This window comes from Oryzias latipes, chromosome 15 (genome assembly GCF_053564925.1).
Source record: "Oryzias latipes strain Hd-rR chromosome 15, Olatipes_Hd-rR_3.1".
In the NCBI taxonomy this organism is placed as follows: Eukaryota; Metazoa; Chordata; class Actinopteri; order Beloniformes; family Adrianichthyidae; genus Oryzias; species Oryzias latipes.
In genome coordinates, this window is record NC_136251.1 from 17871507 (window position 1) to 17889887 (window position 18381).

Consider the following 18381-nt stretch of genomic DNA (forward strand, 5'->3'; position numbering starts at 1 on the left):
CTGCTAATTCACATTTTAATCACAAAGCTGGATGTTTCAGATGCCTAAAATAAGTGGTAAATAAAAGTGAATCCACGTAATCATTATTATGATGCTCTTGAACAGCTGTTGGCTGTAAAGACTGATTTCAAACATGTGATTCAGTTTTTTGGTTATAGCAAACAAAAAACACAGGTTGCATCTACAAGTGTTTCACGTATACAGACTGCAAAAATTTTAGAGATTTCTAGTCATTGGCTGTAAAAGCACGGCACAGTCTGCACTTTTGCTTTATATTTAAACTGTAGTTCCTCGTTTTATTCCCGTCTTTTTTACTGTTTCAGAATAGCAAAAAAGGAGAAGGTCACAAACAAATGTTTTAGACTCTCACTCTGTAACCCTCCTACAGGAAAATTTCACCCTGATTAAACTCTCTGGTTCATATTTGCATGAACAATTTCTAATGTTTTCTTCCAGGTATTACCAGACTCAGTTTAGTTTCTTGCAATGCAGCACAAATACAAAAGAAGTTCAATTATAGATGGCCTGCAATGGCACGTGGAGTTGTGTTTAGCTGTTGTAATTTAACCATACCAGCACTTCTGTATGTCCAGTAGCTTTCAAAAATACCAAAGTTGCTAGTTGCCAAAAGAAATTTGGCAGGTTCCCACAAGTTAAGTTTACTTCAAAATAATGATTTAAAGTTTTTATAACTTATAGCAAACTAAGATTTAAGATGACATTGAATGATTGTTTCTGCTTACGAACCAGTATACAACAGAAACCATTTCATTTATAAATTTTCCAAAATTAAAAGTAGTCTCTCTGTGATGAACCTTCCAAAGGTACTTCTCTGAATTATGACACAGAAAAATCCTTTTACTCATAAATATAAAATAAAATATCAAATAATCTAATAACTGACTTGCAAATTTATGGGTTGTTTTTTTTGGTTTCGTTTTGGATTTTTTTTAGTAATACATGCCAACTTACAACACTCTCTAAAAAAGTCTGTTAGTGTTACAATTCCCATTGCCTTATTCAGATCTAATGTTTTGATAAGGATTTTAGACAAGTTTTTTACCTATGAATCTATGTGATTGGATATGAACAGGATACACTTTTCTGTTGTAGAAATTTTGTTTCTTAGGACTTTTTCTCTGAGGTGTGTGGGAGTTTGTAGGAATGTAGCAACCTACTGCAAAAAGGGAAAGCTCCCCATCTCTCCTCAACATTCACCACAGTCAACTTGATGTTCCTCAAAGAGCCACTGATTTTTTCTTCACCCTCCAGTCCAGCTTAAACCCACGACACCAAGAATATAAAGAGAAAGAGACCCCCCTTGGCTTGGATGGAAAAAATAGGAAAAGTGGGCAAACTCCAAATTCTTTAGAAGTTAAACTGAACGAGATATTTGATCGTTTTTATGAAGATGAAAGGAGACATCAGCTCTGAGCTTTTCCTGCTGGTGGGTATGATCCTGCTCAATGGTTTTGGTTCCTTGTGTGAATGCAAGTCAATAAATGGAAGTCTGGACCCAAAGGAGGCAGGAAAATTCAAGCCTCATCTCATCTTTATTATGGTGGACGACCAAGGGTATGCAGACATTGGATATCATGGCTCAGACGTCCACACTCCTGTGTTGGACCAGCTGGCAGCAGAAGGAGTCAAACTTGAGAATTACTATGTCCAACCCATCTGTTCACCTTCTCGCAGTCAACTCATGACAGGGCGGTGAGTTTCAAACTCTTATTTTTTTTAAATATCATTAAACACACATGATTTTGCAATCATGTGACTGCAGTGTTTTGGTTTTCAGTCATTTTTATAAACATTTGGATACTTAATTATATTTTATGTGTTTGTCATGTATGACATTATATTAAATCTTCTTCAAATAAATTACAAAATGGAAAAGATGATGGCAGCTTTGACTGATATTTGCAACCATCTATTTGATAATTTTTAATACTATACCTTAAGGAGTGCTTCATTCAATAAAGTCACCCAACACTGCAGCATTTACATTTCCTGTCTGTGGCTTCTTGACTGAAATTTTGCAAGTTACTTGAAAAAAAATACAAAGAAATGAATAATTGTCTTGATGTGATAACTTTTTAACTAAATACTTTGACATGATACTGTAACAATAGGTGAACTTCACAACTTTGTTTTTGGATTAGATTTTCCTTCAGAGTTTAAATAAACTGTAATTTAAATATCACTCCTGTTTGATGACAGCTACCAAATTCACACTGGACTTCAACATTCAATCATTCGACCGCGCCAGCCTCTCTGTCTGCCTCCAGACATCCCCACCCTACCTGAGTGTTTGCTTAAAGCTGGATATCACACACACATGGTAGGTAAATGGCACCTGGGATTCTGCAGGCCAAGCTGCCTGCCCACGAGGCGTGGTTTCCAGAGTTTCTTTGGAACTTTGACCGGCAGTGGAGACCACTTCTCCTATCAGAGCTGTGATGGTGCTGAAGCTTGTGGATTTGACTTGCATGATGGTAGCAGACCTGCCTGGGAAATGAGAGGGAACTACTCCACTCTGCTCTATATAGAGAGGTAAGAGATGTGTTAATCATGTACACTGATAAAACAAACAAAACCACTCAAAGCTCAATATATTTTCCTTTTGTTGAACCAGAGTGAAGCAGATCCTGAGGAACCATGACCCAAACACACCGCTTTTCCTCTATCTGTCCCTTCAGGCTGCCCACACCCCACTTCAGGTACCTGCTCATTTCCTGAACCCATATAAGTCCCAAAACAATCGCCATAGGCGCCACTATGCAGCCATGTTGAGCTGCCTGGATGATGGAGTTGCACAGGTTGTCAAGGAATTGAAGACTACTGGAATTTACGATAACTCTATACTGATTTATTCATCTGACAACGGTGGGCAGCCACTGTCAGGAGGAAGCAACTGGCCTCTCAGAGGAGGAAAAGGATCCTACTGGGAAGGGGGCATCAGAGCTGTTGGTTTTGTGCACAGTCCTCTACTGAAGAAGAAAGGTGTCATCAGCAAAGAAATGATTCATGTCTCTGACTGGTATCCCACATTATTGGGACTTGCTGGTGCCTTGCAGTCCCACAATGGTCTTGATGGACATGATGTCTGGGAAAGTATCAGTGAGGGCTCACCCAGTCCTCGCAGTGAGATCCTGTTTAATATTGACCCAGTTTCAAGGAGACCTGGGGAGCCTTATGAAAAAGCACTGGTTCTCAATGGCTTTGGAATCTGGGACACAGCTGTAAGGGCTGCATTAAGAGTTGGCGATTGGAACCTTCTGACAGGAAATGTTGGCGATGGTGACTGGATACCACTGCAGTCGCTTACAGGTGGTCCAGAACGATGGCAGAAACTCGAAAAGCGACGCAACAAGATGGGGAAGTCAGTTTGGCTCTTTAATGTCAGTGGAGACCCCTACGAGAGGTCTGACCTTGCAGAGCTTCATCCAGAGGTGGTAAAACATCTGCTCACTAGGCTGGCAGAATACAACCAGACAGCGATGATAGCCAACAACCCTCCAGATGATCCAATGGCTGACCCAGAGCTTCATGGAGGGGTGTGGAGTCCCTGGCTAGGTCTGGAGGGGCAAGAGGGAAATAAAGAAGAAAGCAGTCCAAGGAAAGAAAAGGCAACGAAGATTAAACACTGCAAACTGTGCAAATTAAAAGCCCTCTTTAAGAAAGTGGGGTCTCGTCTGCAGAGGAACAATCTATTCTAAATTTTCCTTGTTGCAGCATAATTGCACTGAAGGCTGTGGGAAGCTTCAAGTGTACAGAATGCTGTCTGTATTTTTAAGCTATTTTGACTGCTGCACTCAAATACACAAAACAGTTAAAAAACAAGATAACATGGCAGAACAGACAGTTGTTCAGGTATTTGGTAGTCATGTTGTAAGTCTGTGCAAATAAAGGAACATTTTTTTCATTTGTCAAACAAGACTGACAGAAAATATGCTTATGCATTTCTGAGGATTGGTATCTAAACAAGCAGCCAGAAAGACAAAGCAGTGGCAGACTGACTCACTTCCTGTCCTGTGGTCAAAATTCAGCACAAAGATTGTTTGTCACTACTGTACTAAGCAGGGAACCATCTATATGTTACTGTCTGCTCGTGCTTGCACACAGCAAAAACAATATGGCAGCAAGGCCTGAAGTGAGATTTCAGTGTCTCATCTTGTCATCATTCAACATGACCCTTTCAGGATGGAACATAGACCCCCACTGGGAGTCCAATGTCATCTTACCCATTCCACCCCTTTGCCCTATCTCTGACCAACACACAACGTCCCCACCCTGGAGCGCTGACAAACCAGGCAAGGATTTTGTAGCTAAGTTTTTTTTTTGTGTTTCCTGGACATCTACAGGTTGCCATGCTGTTACTTAAAGCCCAAACATGTGTTTAAATTAATAAAATGATAAATTGCTGCAGTCGCTGTTGTGATATTATTAATGGATCTGAGCTCAAAAACAGAGGTCATTCAATTTGAAAATAAAACAAGTATCTTCCAGACATCTATGGAAACAATCAATTGATGATAAGGTTACTTTTGTAACAAGCAAAATTACCTCAAGTGCTGTAAAATTTGTAAATTAGGTCATCAAAAATGAAAAGACAATAAATTTGTCAGCAGAAAATATCATTAAAGGGTTCGAGGGGTTCGAATCCGGGCTGCTCCCTGTTCCCTTCTCTGCTTCTGTGCCGGTCCCAAGCGCGGATAAATTGAGAGGGTTGCGTCAGGAAGGGCATCTGGCGTAAAACATTGCCAAGTTAACCATGCGACTCCTCCGCGAAAGAGAGGTTGTTTAGCTGTGGCGACCCCTGATGGGACAAGCCGAAAGAAAAAGAAGATAAGGATATATGTCTAGATGTTTGAATTTTGAACACTTGTAAAATTAGGTTTGATTCACTTTTTACAAGCTTAACCCAAAGATAGCTAAAGGTGTCAGCCTGCAACATGACTATAATTATGAGGAAGTGGATGTAGGGACTTGATGCCTCCCACAGTTCGCATTAAATGAAATAAAGGCATAACCTGAAAATAACTCTCCCTGATTCAGTCTGCCAAAAAAAAGGTTATAGCCACCCTTTTGTTATTCTAAAACACAAACATTGGAGGGGATATTTCAGTTTAAAGAAAAAGATGCTATTTTATGACAGAAATTTACAGCCAAAAGATGTTTTTAGACCCTATAAATAAAGCAATATTAGTATTATGGAGTTGGTTTTAACGACGTTATCTCTCATAAATGAAATTTTTTAAAATAGAAAAACATTTTCTTTTAACTACTGGTATCATAAATGCTTTACAGTAACTGAGTTGAAGGTTAATTCTGGGTTTGAAGTTGTGACCGTTTAAACTAATTCTTGTTTGCGGTTTTAATTTAAATGTGTAATTTAAATCTACATTTTGTGTAAAGCAGACTCAAGCTCATCCATGGCTTCCATTCTGGTTTACAAAAATATCTGTTTGTGACTTTCTGTTTCTATAAAAACATAACCTCCAGTGGACGTGTCTGTGGATGTCATTCTGATGGTTTTGGACCTGTGGCCCTCCCTGCTGTACTATGATGTAACTTGATCAGAGGTGGTCCTGTTGATCTCAAGCAGCATGTACAATATCTCAGTAAACAACTTTAACATTGTTAGTGTGTGGCAGCTCAGTGAGAGGGGTTCAGCCACCAGGTGTGTTTCTTAACCAGATCGTCTTTCTTAACTAGATTGCATGTGGAGATTTGGAAGATTTTCTAGGTGTGGATGTGTTAGGCAGTCCCACACATAAGTGCATGTTTTTTTTCCCAGTGGGGTGATAATGAATATTCAGCTGTCCTTCTCCAACATCTCCTCTCCCTCTGGTCACTTCTAGCACCATCCTCCTCCCCCATCTATCCCTCCCTGTGTTTTTTTTCTTTTTCCTTTCATCCCTCAGCTCTGAGCTTGTTCCCCTTGCAAACCATCCTCCTCATTTTTCTCACTTTGCTCTGCATCCTACTCACTTGTTTGTGCTCATTTAGAATATGGAGTTTGAAGGATCAGTGGAGTTTTGCTCTGAGCTCTGCGGCATGTGATTAAATAGGAAGAGTGGAGGAGGGAAGAGAAAGCTCCTTGGAGGCTGGAGGAGGCTGTTCTGTCTTGAAGTGCTTGTAGATCAGATTAAAACATCTTCTTTTGCAAAGAAAAAAAAAATCTCCCCTGCAAATACTAGTCGCAGCTCACAGCAGATTAAAACAACAGGATAGAACATGTTTTATACGTTACTGTCTGAGGTTCTTAGATCTAAAGGTAATTGGTTTCTGTTTTTTTCATCAGTGCTTTTAAATGCTTCCAAAAGTTTAATTGTTTTACAAAAGGTTGAACAATTTAACATTCAAACTGAGAAGTGTAAATTTACAGAAACATAAATCTCCTGAAAAATAACAGTGTTTGTCTTGTTGATGAATAAATATAATGAACGTCAATGAACAAAAACAGAACTTCGTTTAAAGCGCTAATCGATCAGAAATACCATTAAATTATAACTCATATAAATTTTTATTTTAGAATCATTTGATAACAATATTAGTATCTGTTTATATAACATTATTGTTAATATGTTTCTATGACTGAAAACATCTGGTATGATGGTGATGGAAAGCATCACTATTATTTTTTGCAAAAATGTTGTTTGAGGTTTTAGTATTTTTTGGTTTAGTCACTTGGAAATTACTGGTTTCTTTTATATTTGTGTGTGCTTTTCTGTAAACAGCTGAAATGTGATTTGTGTTGGTAATTACAAATCAAAACCATTTGCAAACGTAAAAGAAAGCTGTAAAACTGAATAAAATTGGCATAATTGGCACAATATTCATTCACACTGTGTTATCTATTTTTGCGATTTCTTTTAAGTGTTTACGTTTTTGATTCTATTAAGCTCATTGTCAGCATTTTAGCCGAGGAGACCAGCAGATGGAAGAGGACCCATGGTGTAACTTTAGAAAATTGAGATTCAGCCTCAACAGTACCATGACATCAATGGTAAAATGTGAAAATACATGTGTGGTGATTACAGGTACTAACACGTCTGCAGCAGCAGCAAGAAAAAATGTTTTACAGAAAACAATAACTGTCAATACAAGTTGTACAAACGTTTCATAGAAAGTTGTGAAAGCGTGTAAGGCAGCTGCAGGTTTTATGACACTACATCTAGCAACGCAGCAAGACTAAAAAAAGGTGAGAATTGCCAACAAAAAAAAAGCACAAATCAAATATTAGTTAGAGAGCTTATTTTTTTATTGACATTTGAATTTACACTGAAATTATAAAATATTCCAAAGATAGTCTTTACACATCCAATTCCCAGTGAATGGTGATGAGGCATGAAAAGATGGTACTGCCAAATCCTGTTTAATGTGTCACTTCAGCATTCTCATGCTAGCATACACTGCTATCCACAGTGTAGGAGGAAGCTTTCATATTCACTGTTGCATAATTAGTAGAATAAGAGGCTACAGCTGCAGATCTTAAGATCCTCTGTTCCATTTTTTTTTTTAGTTAAAGGTTTGTCATGAATCTGTCTTACATATTAGTTGAGCTGTTATTTTCAGGTCCCATACTGAACATAAGTGCTGTCCTTTCTGGGCAATAATACTGTGTGAGAGTGTCAAGACCATTGGAAAATGCTAAAAAGGAGCCTCTGGCACCATTACCCAGCTCCCATTAGGAGTCACTACCACACTATTAAATACTTTCTTGGGACAATGTGATGACCTGGTAATTCCCAGAGAAAGGTAATAGATTCACTTTAATGGGATGTCCATGACAGACTGATCCCAGCGTAGCTTTAAAAGTTAAAAGATTAACTGACTGCCAACAAATGTTCTCAGTATACAGACTGGCAGCAGCCACAAAGGTTTGACTTCAGGGTGTTTGTGGACACATAAATGCTTTAAAGCCATGAAAGTCTTGCGATGCTACAGCGTGAGGGAGGAGAGATATGAGAACCCTGCGCCAAGTTGGAAACATTCTTGTCCAATGAGTCAACGCTTTTTGGCCTCAGTGACTCCACAACAGTGCTGCTACAGTTCTTTGACTCTGGAGGAGTTACTGGAGCTGAAACTGACACTGAAAGGCGACTTTTTAACACTTTCTGTTCTCAGGTGGCAAGGCTTTGACCGCACGACTGCATAAATATATTAACCAATTCTTTCAAAGGTTTAATGGGCACTGGCTTTGTCCTGTTAAAAAGAAATCCATTTATTCGATTAATTCCATGCCCTAATTTGTAATATTTATGATATAGAAGACTTACAATTTGCTCAGAAACTGCCAGGATTCTGGCTAAAAATGGCATAACAATAGTTAAAAGACCACTTTTACTGATCAAAATATGACTGGACTAAAGGTTCTGTCCTTATTTTACAAATGTCAGGCCTGAAACACTCATGTAACAAATTCAGAAATCCAACTACTCCATCTCATTTATGAATGTACCAATTTTTTGGTCTTAGTTAAGGTTTGGTGATAGAGACAATGCTATAATTAAAGGCCCGTACACACCGGGACGAATATTCGCCAGGCGTTTTTCGCCACGTTTTTTGTGTTCACACCCAGGCGATTTTCGCTGACGATGAGTGGAGTGAACATGCAATTTCATTCCCTGACGTTAGATGGCGCTTAATGTAAAACAGAAATACTCCTGTACACAAGGTGGCGCTGCGCAACTTTACGCTTCTTAAAGTCGCTTTTCACTCAGAAGAAGAGAGCAAGTATTTACACGCTTGTCAGAATCAAACAAAGAAAACATCAATATTTCAAGCACCAGTAGCTCCAACTGGTGCTTGGTTCGGGGATGTTTTAGAATGTCCGTCATTATTGCTTCGCGGCTGTGTAGACGCTACTTGGCGTCTATCTTCTTCGCTGGTATGTGTGCTCAGCAAGGCAGTTTTGTGTTTGAGCGCCCCCAAGTTGTGTTTTACTGTAACTTCAGAAGCTCCAGACACGTGAGCAAAAGCGCCGTTCTCATTGGTCGAGTAGATTTCGACGCGACGCGTCGAAAAAAAAAAACGAACCCGAGGCGTTTTTTTTTTTTTTGACGCTTTAACGCCTGGCGTTTTTTCGCGTCGGTGTGCACACTCTCGTTGGTGCCCTTTGTTTAGTCACGAGGCGTTAAACGTCGGCGAAAATCGCCGGCGAAATTCGTCCCGGTGTGAACAGGCCTTAAGAAGATAACAAAATTAAAGGAGTAATGTCTAATATTATGAGTGACCATGTCTTTCACTTATTTTTTTTCTAATGTCCATCACTTGGGTGCAGGTCTCCTAGCTGGAAGTTAAGTCTCACAAATTTTGACATTAACTTTTCCATATTTGTATTTTTACCACAGTGCTAGTTAGTTTTTATATTGTTCACGCATTCTCTCACTTGGCAGTCATAGAGCAGGGGCAAAAACTTCAGATTACGTTTCTGTAAATTATCAAGATAATTCTTTTATTGGGACATTTAGGCATTGAATAACTAAATTGTTATTTATTTATTATTTGTTCTTTTTATTTTTATTTAGTCTGTGGAAGTGCAGGCGATGTAAAGACTCTTCTAAGCACTCGCAACTGTTTTTTTTTTCTTTTTTAAGCAAAAAAAAAAAAAAAAACTGCTCCTGGAACAAAGAATGTACAGAAAATTGAGAAAAAGTGAGTTATCTTTTTAAATGAGAGGACCAGAAGCGTGTACATTTTTAAAAGGCAAAAATGGAAAATAAAAAATAAAATATAGATTAACAGCAATTTTGGAATATAAAGCAAAGTGAGGGGTGGGGTTAGTTTGAAGATAAGGACTGACGTGGCAGCTGGACTAAGCAACTTAGTATTGGCAGAGACGACATCACGTGAAATGCATGCAATCAGTTTTATAACCAACAAAACACATACTGTAAGCCTGTAGGATTGATGGACACATTCCACAGCTCTGTACAAATGACTGCCTTCAGTCTTGTGCTGGACTTTTGATTTACTGCTCAGCTTTCAGGACTGTTTCCCATTTTGGCAATTCTGTCCATTCTATTACTCACTTGCTAAATCAATTCTACACCCCTTGACCTCCTCTCCACCCTCAAAGTTCCAGTGCTATCTGTTATTAAAAATCAACCTGGCGCTGCTTTCCAGAGGTTGCAGAGGGCAGTATTTTAAGAACTGCAAACCCTGGAACTCCTGCTCAATGTGGGTTTGTGTTTTGCTACACTTACATTTAGAATAATTAAAAAATTAAGGGCCCCTCTTGAGATATTTATGACAATTCTCTTGATACCCCCCAAAAAGCTCCTAAAGGATCTTATAAATTCTTCATCTCTTGTTCAGTGCTTAAGCTGGTAGGTAGATTTGTGGCTATAATTTACTTATATTTTCCTATTTTTAGCACAACATCATTTTTTTAAAGTAAAAGAAAACCTGAAAAAATGTGTGTTGAACAGACTGATTGACTAAAACATCTACTGAATCTAATGTTACAAAAATGTTTGGGCACTACTTCTTTTTTAAACATGGGAAAAATGTTTTAAAAAAAAGGTTCAATGACAATTTCATTTAGGATTTAGAAAAAGCAAGAATTGAAACATCATAAATGGATTTCTGTTTAAGAGACAGGAATTTGCCATTCACTCATAAAAACTAAAGTGTAAAATATGTAATATAGATAAAACTGAAGGAAAAAAAGAAAGAAAAACTGAGTCAACTTTATTAAACAACAAGCTTTTGCTTGCAGAAGAGTCTGAGCTAAAATGCTGTTTTTACAACGTTGAAAGGATCATATGGAATCATATAGAATGTCTGCTTTTTATGGAAAAAGTTTGTCAAAAATCTATTTTGTGGTCATAGTCAGGGAAATAATTAAATAAAAAAACATTGCAGCAGTATATCTGAATGCATGCTTGATGCGTTCAATTGCTGTTTTGGTGTCAAATTTTCCTCGGAACAATTTTAGTTTGAGCTGGAAAGGGTAGATTTCCAGACTGAGCCTCTATGGAGTTAATTCAGTCTCAATAATCAGACTGAATTAACTCCATAAGCCTCGATCTGCGGATCTTGGTTCATCAGAGAAGATCTCGCGCGGTTTATGTCGCACCTATATGGCTTAGATCAGAGATCGAAAAACAAAAACGACATCTCACTTCTCTACCTTAGTGCAAGATTTTTCGTTTGGCAGTTGAAATTTAAACAAATCTAATCATTTTACAATAAAACCAGTTCAAGACATAAAATGTATATCAAGTCACCAGTACTTTACTAATAAGTTGGGATGATTATTAACATTTTCAAGAACATTTTTAAATCAAACTTTAATGTGTTATTTCATTTTTCATTTGTCTAATTCAGAAGCTTGATTTTTATATTTATGCTTTTACATTACATTACAATAGCTATATATTTGCATAAGTTTATTAACTGTGTTGGGGTTATGGATAAATACACAACAGCTTTAAAAACATGAAAAAATCAGTATTTTTCCCTGAGCATATTAGGTAATTTATTTAGACACGTTTTTTAACCAGATTACAAAATTATTTTTTAAATGTGTCTTTCTCAGCTTACTTGAGCAATGTGAGGATGATAGTGTAGGTGTGGTTAATATTATTGATTGCGAATAAAACCCGAAAAAGGTTTTCTTGATGAGCTACACTGTACATTTTTGATTATAAGTTCCCTCCTCTTTTTATCCGGCATTAAAATGTTTTAGTCAGAAACGTAGTTAATTTTGGTTAACACTTCACTTCCGCTTTAAAAAAATGCATGGGGTGAGTACTCTTACACAGAGAAGATCTTTGTTACTACAGCTACTCCTGTCAGTGCTCCCTCCCCTCCAATTCCCTGCTCCTGTCTGAGCGCGAGCCTGTCTTTCCCCTCTGAACCTTCACGAGTTCTCCCGACACCCGCGCGCCCCCTTCTCCAGTCAACATGGCTACAGTTGTAACCTCGACACGATTCACGGACGAGTATCAGCTGTACGAGGAGCTCGGAAAGTAAGCGACCGTCAACAGCCGCCGCTTTCTGGTTGCTTCAGTCTTCGTGTGTGTATTATTCCTGTGTCGGCGTGTGTGTGTGCACGCTTGCCTTTTTTTGTTCCTTCTCTTTTTCCGCGCTGCCATTGTGTGCGTTTACTTCAGTGTTGACAAGCCTGGAGAGGGGCTGTCAAAAAAGCAGGGAAGACGAGGCAGCGTCCAGTGGAACAAGAATAAGCTGTCAGCAGGTTCATGTTAGCGCTAGTAAGGCTTGTGTTTAGTGAAATTAATCCGAAAGGCGCGTGTTTAAAGCTACAACGCACTATTGTATTATTATTGTTCTTATTTTATCGCCCAAAAGGTGAGAGACATCCGCCTCTTGGACCAACGTGTTTGTTGTTTTTTTCCAGGTGTCTGTGTCCACATCTAGTTTGCATTTACCCGCTTCGGAGCGGCGCCTGTTTGGTGTCCGTTTCTGAGCGGACTGCAGCTCTGCTGTCAAAATAAAAGCGGCCATGAGGCTTTGCTTTTGGACTCGACTTTTGTTTTTCTTTTCTTTTCTATCAAATGCTGGCTTGAAAGAGGACACGTGTGCCTCTACAAAGCCACTTTGTAACGTCTTATCTCCGCGTGTGGCTAATAAAGCTGCCCCACCTACCACCCCCGTGCAAAAACTGCAGCCCATCTCACTGGATACAATGTTCATTCTACCCTAGTGCCTTCATTGTTGTGCATCCCCTCTGCTGCCAGCTAATGACTGGCTGCTTCCACTATACCCCCCCTTCTCCTGTCATGCACTTGTAGACAGGACCTATTTTTATGCAAGACTGTATTAATTATGCATGGAATTTCTCTGTAAGGGTATGTGATTTGTGTGTGCATCATGAGACAGCCATGTTTACATCTCGCTGACTCTAATGTGCTGACTGATGTATAATTGTTTGTCATTCTTTACTGCGTCAGGGGTGCCTTCTCTGTGGTTCGACGGTGTGTCAAGAAGTCCACCAGCCAGGAGTATGCTGCAAAAATTATCAACACAAAGAAGCTATCAGCTAGAGGTAAGTCCAGCAGGTAGCTGTTGCTTGTGGTTTCCCGCGGTGTGGCATGATTCTAAGTGAAAGCTGCCAACAGGTAGCTGTTGTAGCTCATTGGAGTTGTCTCACTTCCTTAAGAGCAGTGAGCCTGGCACTCTGTCCTATCCTTGTCACTTCAGATCCCTGAAAAGCTGGAAGCCAATTGGCAAAGCTGAGCTGCTGCAGACCAAGCCGTACAGAGGGGTTCATTGGGCTTTGGCTGTACTGTATAACCATCTTTGGTTTGTTACTGTTGGTCTCTAAAGGACTGTGCACACTCTGTCTCAGGCCTCAAATATTCTCAGCAGTTACAGCACTTTTGCTGGATTAAATAAACTTTGGTTTACTGTGATACCCTTCGAATAGGGAACACATTTGTTTGAACAATACCTGGCATCCTTTGATCAAAGACTGATGTCTTCAACAATCAAAGATCTGCACTTTGGCTGACCGGGCCTATCAAGCTGTGCCTGTAGGATGCTTTCCCAGAGTCACTGAGGGTATTACAGAGTATTTCAGAAAGCATCTGAAAACATTATTGTATTACGTTGCGTGAATTGTTTTTTAAATTGCAGTTTTTAATTATTTCATTTGCTAATCATACTTTTTGATTGCTATTTTAGGTATTAGAGGATTTTGGATGCTGTAGCCCTTTAGAGCAGTGGTTCCCAACCTTTTTCAGGCCCCAGACTGGTATAATGTCAGACAATATTTTCATGGACCGGCCTCTACTAGGCTAAAGTGGGCTTCCAATTTTTTTAAGCTTACAGTTTCACTCAACTTTAGAGGGTAAAGTTTATCTTCATCCTCTGTAAAATATCTGCAGCTGGCACAATAGATTTAATTTAGGAACCTTTAAAATGTGAAATAGATTTCCCCTAAGCCCTAATTGTCAAAGTGGAAGCTAAAAAAAACGGAGGCCAACGTTGGCCTTGTCCAACTTTTTTGGTGCAACAGATAACATGCATTTAAAAAAACAGACACTAAAACTGGTAATTTCTTAACATAATAATAAAGGTGAATGGAAGGTTTGAGCAACTTTCTTTGCAGCATCTTAGTAACATTCAACAGCCTATTTGCAGTTGTGGGAACAACTGTTGCAATAAATCCTAATTTCGAGTCAAGACTCCTGGTTTTTGTCTGTTAAGTGCAGTTTTCTTTTTTTTTTTTTAAGTCAAAGGGTAGTCTTCTGAAACTTTCCAAATCCAAAAAGTTTGTTTTTTGTGAACTCCGCTAGTTTGGGGTTTCAATATAGTGGTCAGTGGAGCCACTTTAAGGAAGTAGTGGATAGATTTTAAATATGTGACTGAGCGACTTAACATGCATCAAGAATCCGTTGGATGTGGTTGAGTGAATCCAGTAGTTTTCCAACGTAAAACTTCATTTAGAATCAGATTATAAATGAAATGAAAAAAATGTAAGTCGTTTTTTTTTTTCTTTTTCATCTGCGGCTCGGTACCTACTGTCCCACAGACTGGCACTCGTCCGCGCCCTGGCGGTTAGCGACTACTGCTTTAGAGGTTTCAATGTAAAGATCATCATAAATAAAATCAATTATTAATTTATGATGGTGGTTAGAAGTCTGTTTATTCTTTATCCAAATAAAGAGCAGTGTGAGCATCGGACACTCAGTTGTGAGTTCACTGCTTTTCCTTTGAGGACCTGTGGCTTTAGGAAGGTAAACCAACGTCTCATGTTTGCTGTGTTTCTGCAAACTAGAACGTTTTAGAATTCTGGCTTGTGCGTTTCATCGTCTGCCTGTTTAGCGCGGTGTGTTTTGGGATTTACTCTGCCGTGTAGCTGAGTCGAGCCTGTTTTGTTTGAGCTTCTGTGGTTACCGTATATATTTGCAGATGTATTATATTGAGCCCCCTCATGTCCTGTATGCATGTTGAATGTTCCTCCTTGTAAACCATAGATCAGGTTGACTCTTGATGTGAGTGCTGGATCAGTACCATTCTTAACTGTGTAGGCTGCTCTATTTTTAAAAACTGAAGACTGGATTGCTCTTTTTATTCCCATATCTTATTTTATTTTTCTTCATTTCTGTACAAAGATCTTAAAATCTTCTCTGACCAGCGGATTTGGATCAGGGTCGTGTGTATGTCTCAGCAATGGTGTGGAGCTTGTAGCCCAGCAACAGCAGGGGTGAAACTCTTCATCCGATAGGCTGTCTGGCTGTGAAAACGATGACTGCGTGGCTGAGTGTCATTGTGGTCACAGTTCACACCCTTACACACATACAGATGATGTCTCTTTTCTCATTTGCAATACAGTTGCACTTGCAGGGGGGCAAAACAGTATTCGATAATATTCAATAAGTGTTTGCTGATTCTGCAAGTTGTCTCTCTTGAAAAAGATTAGTTTGATCTGTAATGTTCATCATATGTCTCACTTCAACTGTAAGAAAGAAAGAAAGTCCCACTTTCTGTCACACACCTAGGTGTGCGAAATTTGTTCTCTGCATTTGACCCATCCCCTGCGGGAACGGTGAGCTGCTGACGAGCCACGCTCGGGAGGCAGTAGCGTTAAGGTCTTGCCCAAGGGCCCTCACTGGGTGGTGCTAATTGCTCGCCATTGATATGGTAATTGCCCCATTACAATTGTTCATTCTTCTCCGGGAATCAAACCCTTGATACGTTACAAAAAAAAAACAAAACAACAAGAATCCAGGAAATCATGTTATGATTAAAAAAAAAATCATTTGTATGGTGGTACAAAAAAACAAGTACCGTATTTAACTTTAAGAAGCAAAAAATTTTTTTCCTCAGAGACCAGCATCTTCTTTAAGAAGTTCTTCTATTCTCTACTTGTTACCTGTATTAGCAGCACCTGTTGGAATTGGTAATTTGTATAAAAGACACCTGTCCACTCCCTTAAGCTGCGTTCCCACTGAACGCGTGGCTAATTTGTGTCGGCCGCCTCTTTTTCACTGTGCGGCACATTGCTCTGCTTGCCGCCTGCCAAAAAATGTGTTCCTGAGTTTGACGCCTAAGCTTGACAGTAGACCATTAAAATTCAAGAGAAAACTTTATCAGATTAGTTGACATTTAAATAATCTACGGGTAAGATACTAAAATTTGTTAGCAGTAGCCTACAGAAATGTATAGATCTGATTGATCAGACCCATCAAACACCGGAGAATTGCATTGAATCAGATTAGTTCTACTGGGCCCGCCATTCCACTGTGCAGTGAGCCTCTTTGGTTTTATCTTTTCTACATGTCGTGGCCCAGAACTTTCAATTTTACATATGAAACATCATACTTTTTGAGTAAAAATATTGTTAATATCATAATTTATGTTTTAAGACACGAGTCATAAGCTACTAGCAGTTAAAATCTATTTTTATTATCAAGAAGTTTTCAGTCAATTACAACTTTCACTGATATCATTATAAAAATACATAAGAAGGCACAAGTACTGTTTCATGTTTTTTGTCAGGAAAGTGAGGGAACAGAGAAGAGAAAAACCAACCATCGGAGCAGTTTTAAGTTCCAATTCTACAGTATGGAAGATACTTAACTTTCTTCCATCAGCTGAAACTGCTAACTAAACAACTGGTCACTGCATCAAATTAGCCGTGGATGAACGAGCTCGACCAGTTTCTGAGCAAACAGTAACAAAAATCCAAACAAATATCCTCTTCAGACTTAAAAAAACAGGATTACTTCTGATCCCTATCACTATTTATGGAAAGTAAAATGAGTCATTTGAGGCATTCATGTAAAAACATTTTATAACATTTGCTAACTGGCTAATTCATATGTCAAAGTCTGTACGTCAAAAACAAAAAAAGTGTAGCTTTAAGGTAATGTAAAATTGATATTTTCTAGTAAGTGGTTTCATAATTCTTTACATTGTATAATAATGAATTGGATTTATCTGCGCTTTTCCAGACGTTTAAAGTGCTTACAATGTGTCCATTATTCATTCACTCCTATTTCAAACTTGGTGATGGTAACTACTGATGTAGCCACAGCTGCCCTGGGGCAGACTGACAGAGGCGTGGCAGCCAGTTTGCGCCTACTATCACCAGGACATTCATGCACATTCACATACCAGTGAGGCAACACTAGAGGCAGGGAAGTTTTGGTGTCTTGCCCAAGGACACAACAACAGATGACTGGGGGAGCGGGGATCAAACCACAGACCCTTCGATCATTGGAAGACGTGCTCAACCTCCTGAGCCACTGCTGCTGTAGGTACCATAACCGTTCGGCCTGGAACTTCCGTTCGGGGTCCTTCGGGGTTCTTGGACTAATGCTGACGTCACATTATGTGATTGTCTGTCCGTTGGTCAGATGAGGTGTCAGTTAGTGATTGGTCTGGACAAATTATGATACTACCATAGAAGAAAATATTATGAAGTCTGTTGTAAACAAACAGAGCTCCGATTATGATTATTATTGAATGCATGTTCGCTTATAGTTTTTTAATCCGTGCGCCCAGTGCTTTATTATTGGTAGAACGGACCCTGTAGAACAACATTTAGCTGTGCTAGCAACATTTTCAGCCACGGCTGAACTTAAAAACTGGAATAACAAGCGGATTGTGGCTAAATCTCTTTATAAAAATTACAACGAACATTGTCAGACACAATTTATGAGGGAAAATAACTTTAGGTTACAAACAGGAACGTGAAATGAGAATTTGTAGAGCCCCAGCAGATCTCGAACCTACGTAGTTTGTCCAAGTGGGGTTACCGTAGTGTGACGTTACCTTCAGTCGAAAGGACCCCGAACGGAAGTTCAAGGCCGAACGGTTATGGTACCTACACCGCCCAATAGTAATTCAGAAAATGTTTATTCTTCATATTCTTTGGAAAAAAAGAGAGAAGTGTCTGTCAGTGGAAACCTGTTGACGAGCGTTGAGAATCATTTATTAGACAATAAACAGAAGAACATACAATACATGGTGAATGTGTCAGTCTTGAGTTCACTGAACGTGGGAGACTAGGCCTTTCTATTTCTTTCGAACAAAACTCTTCATAAATGTTCATTTTAGCTTTTGAGTTAAACCTTCAAACCTTTAGCATGATGACACTTGGTAACACTTCATAGTACTGTGAAAAACATGAAAGAATAACTAAGCTTTCATGTGAAAGTGTCACAGTTAAAGCAAACAAGGCAGACATGATCTACAGGTGGTACCAAAATAACCTTTTTTTTAGGAAAGGCTCTGATCCCATTGGTATGACTCTCTATGAAAGATTCAGTCAAATACAGAATCAAATGTAGGTCGCCTGCATTTCAGTACCACTTGCAGCCTTCTACTACTATACATGATGGGGTAAAATGTAACAAGAAGGGTGTCCTAAAATCTGCCTGAGGTCACCTTATCAAG

At 39.1% G+C, this 18381-nt stretch overlaps 2 protein-coding genes across 32 annotated transcripts in view; both read left to right on the plus strand.

The window, feature by feature from the left end:
* The first annotated feature begins 1216 nt into the window (after window positions 1-1216).
* Window positions 1217-5509, plus strand: LOC101156275 (arylsulfatase I). The gene is made up of 3 exons (XM_004077286.5): window positions 1217-1713; window positions 2221-2553; window positions 2636-5509. The coding sequence occupies exons 1-3, from the start codon at window positions 1406-1408 to the stop codon at window positions 3717-3719; spliced, it is 1725 nt and encodes a 574-aa protein (XP_004077334.2). The 5' UTR covers window positions 1217-1405; the 3' UTR covers window positions 3720-5509.
* Window positions 5510-11775: 6266 nt separating this feature from the next.
* Window positions 11776-18381, plus strand: part of camk2g2 (calcium/calmodulin-dependent protein kinase (CaM kinase) II gamma 2) — a 55206-nt gene continuing 48600 nt past the window's right edge. For all 31 annotated transcript variants that reach the window (XM_023963757.2, XM_023963758.2, XM_023963761.2 and 28 more), the window contains exons 1-2: window positions 11776-11984; window positions 12927-13021. In XM_023963757.2, coding sequence (XP_023819525.1) covers window positions 11920-11984; window positions 12927-13021 — 160 coding nt within the window. In that variant the 5' untranslated portion in view covers window positions 11776-11919. The remainder of the gene's footprint in view (window positions 11985-12926; window positions 13022-18381) is intronic.

Coding starts and splice junctions, on each gene's coding strand:
- LOC101156275 (XM_004077286.5), top strand. CDS start 1,406: ATGAAGATGAAAGGAGACATCAGCTCTGAGCTTTTCCTGCTGGTGGGT. Junction 1,714..2,220: donor AGTCAACTCATGACAGGGCG/GTGAGTTTCAAA, acceptor GTTTGATGACAG/CTACCAAATTCACACTGGAC. Junction 2,554..2,635: donor ACTCTGCTCTATATAGAGAG/GTAAGAGATGTG, acceptor TTGTTGAACCAG/AGTGAAGCAGATCCTGAGGA.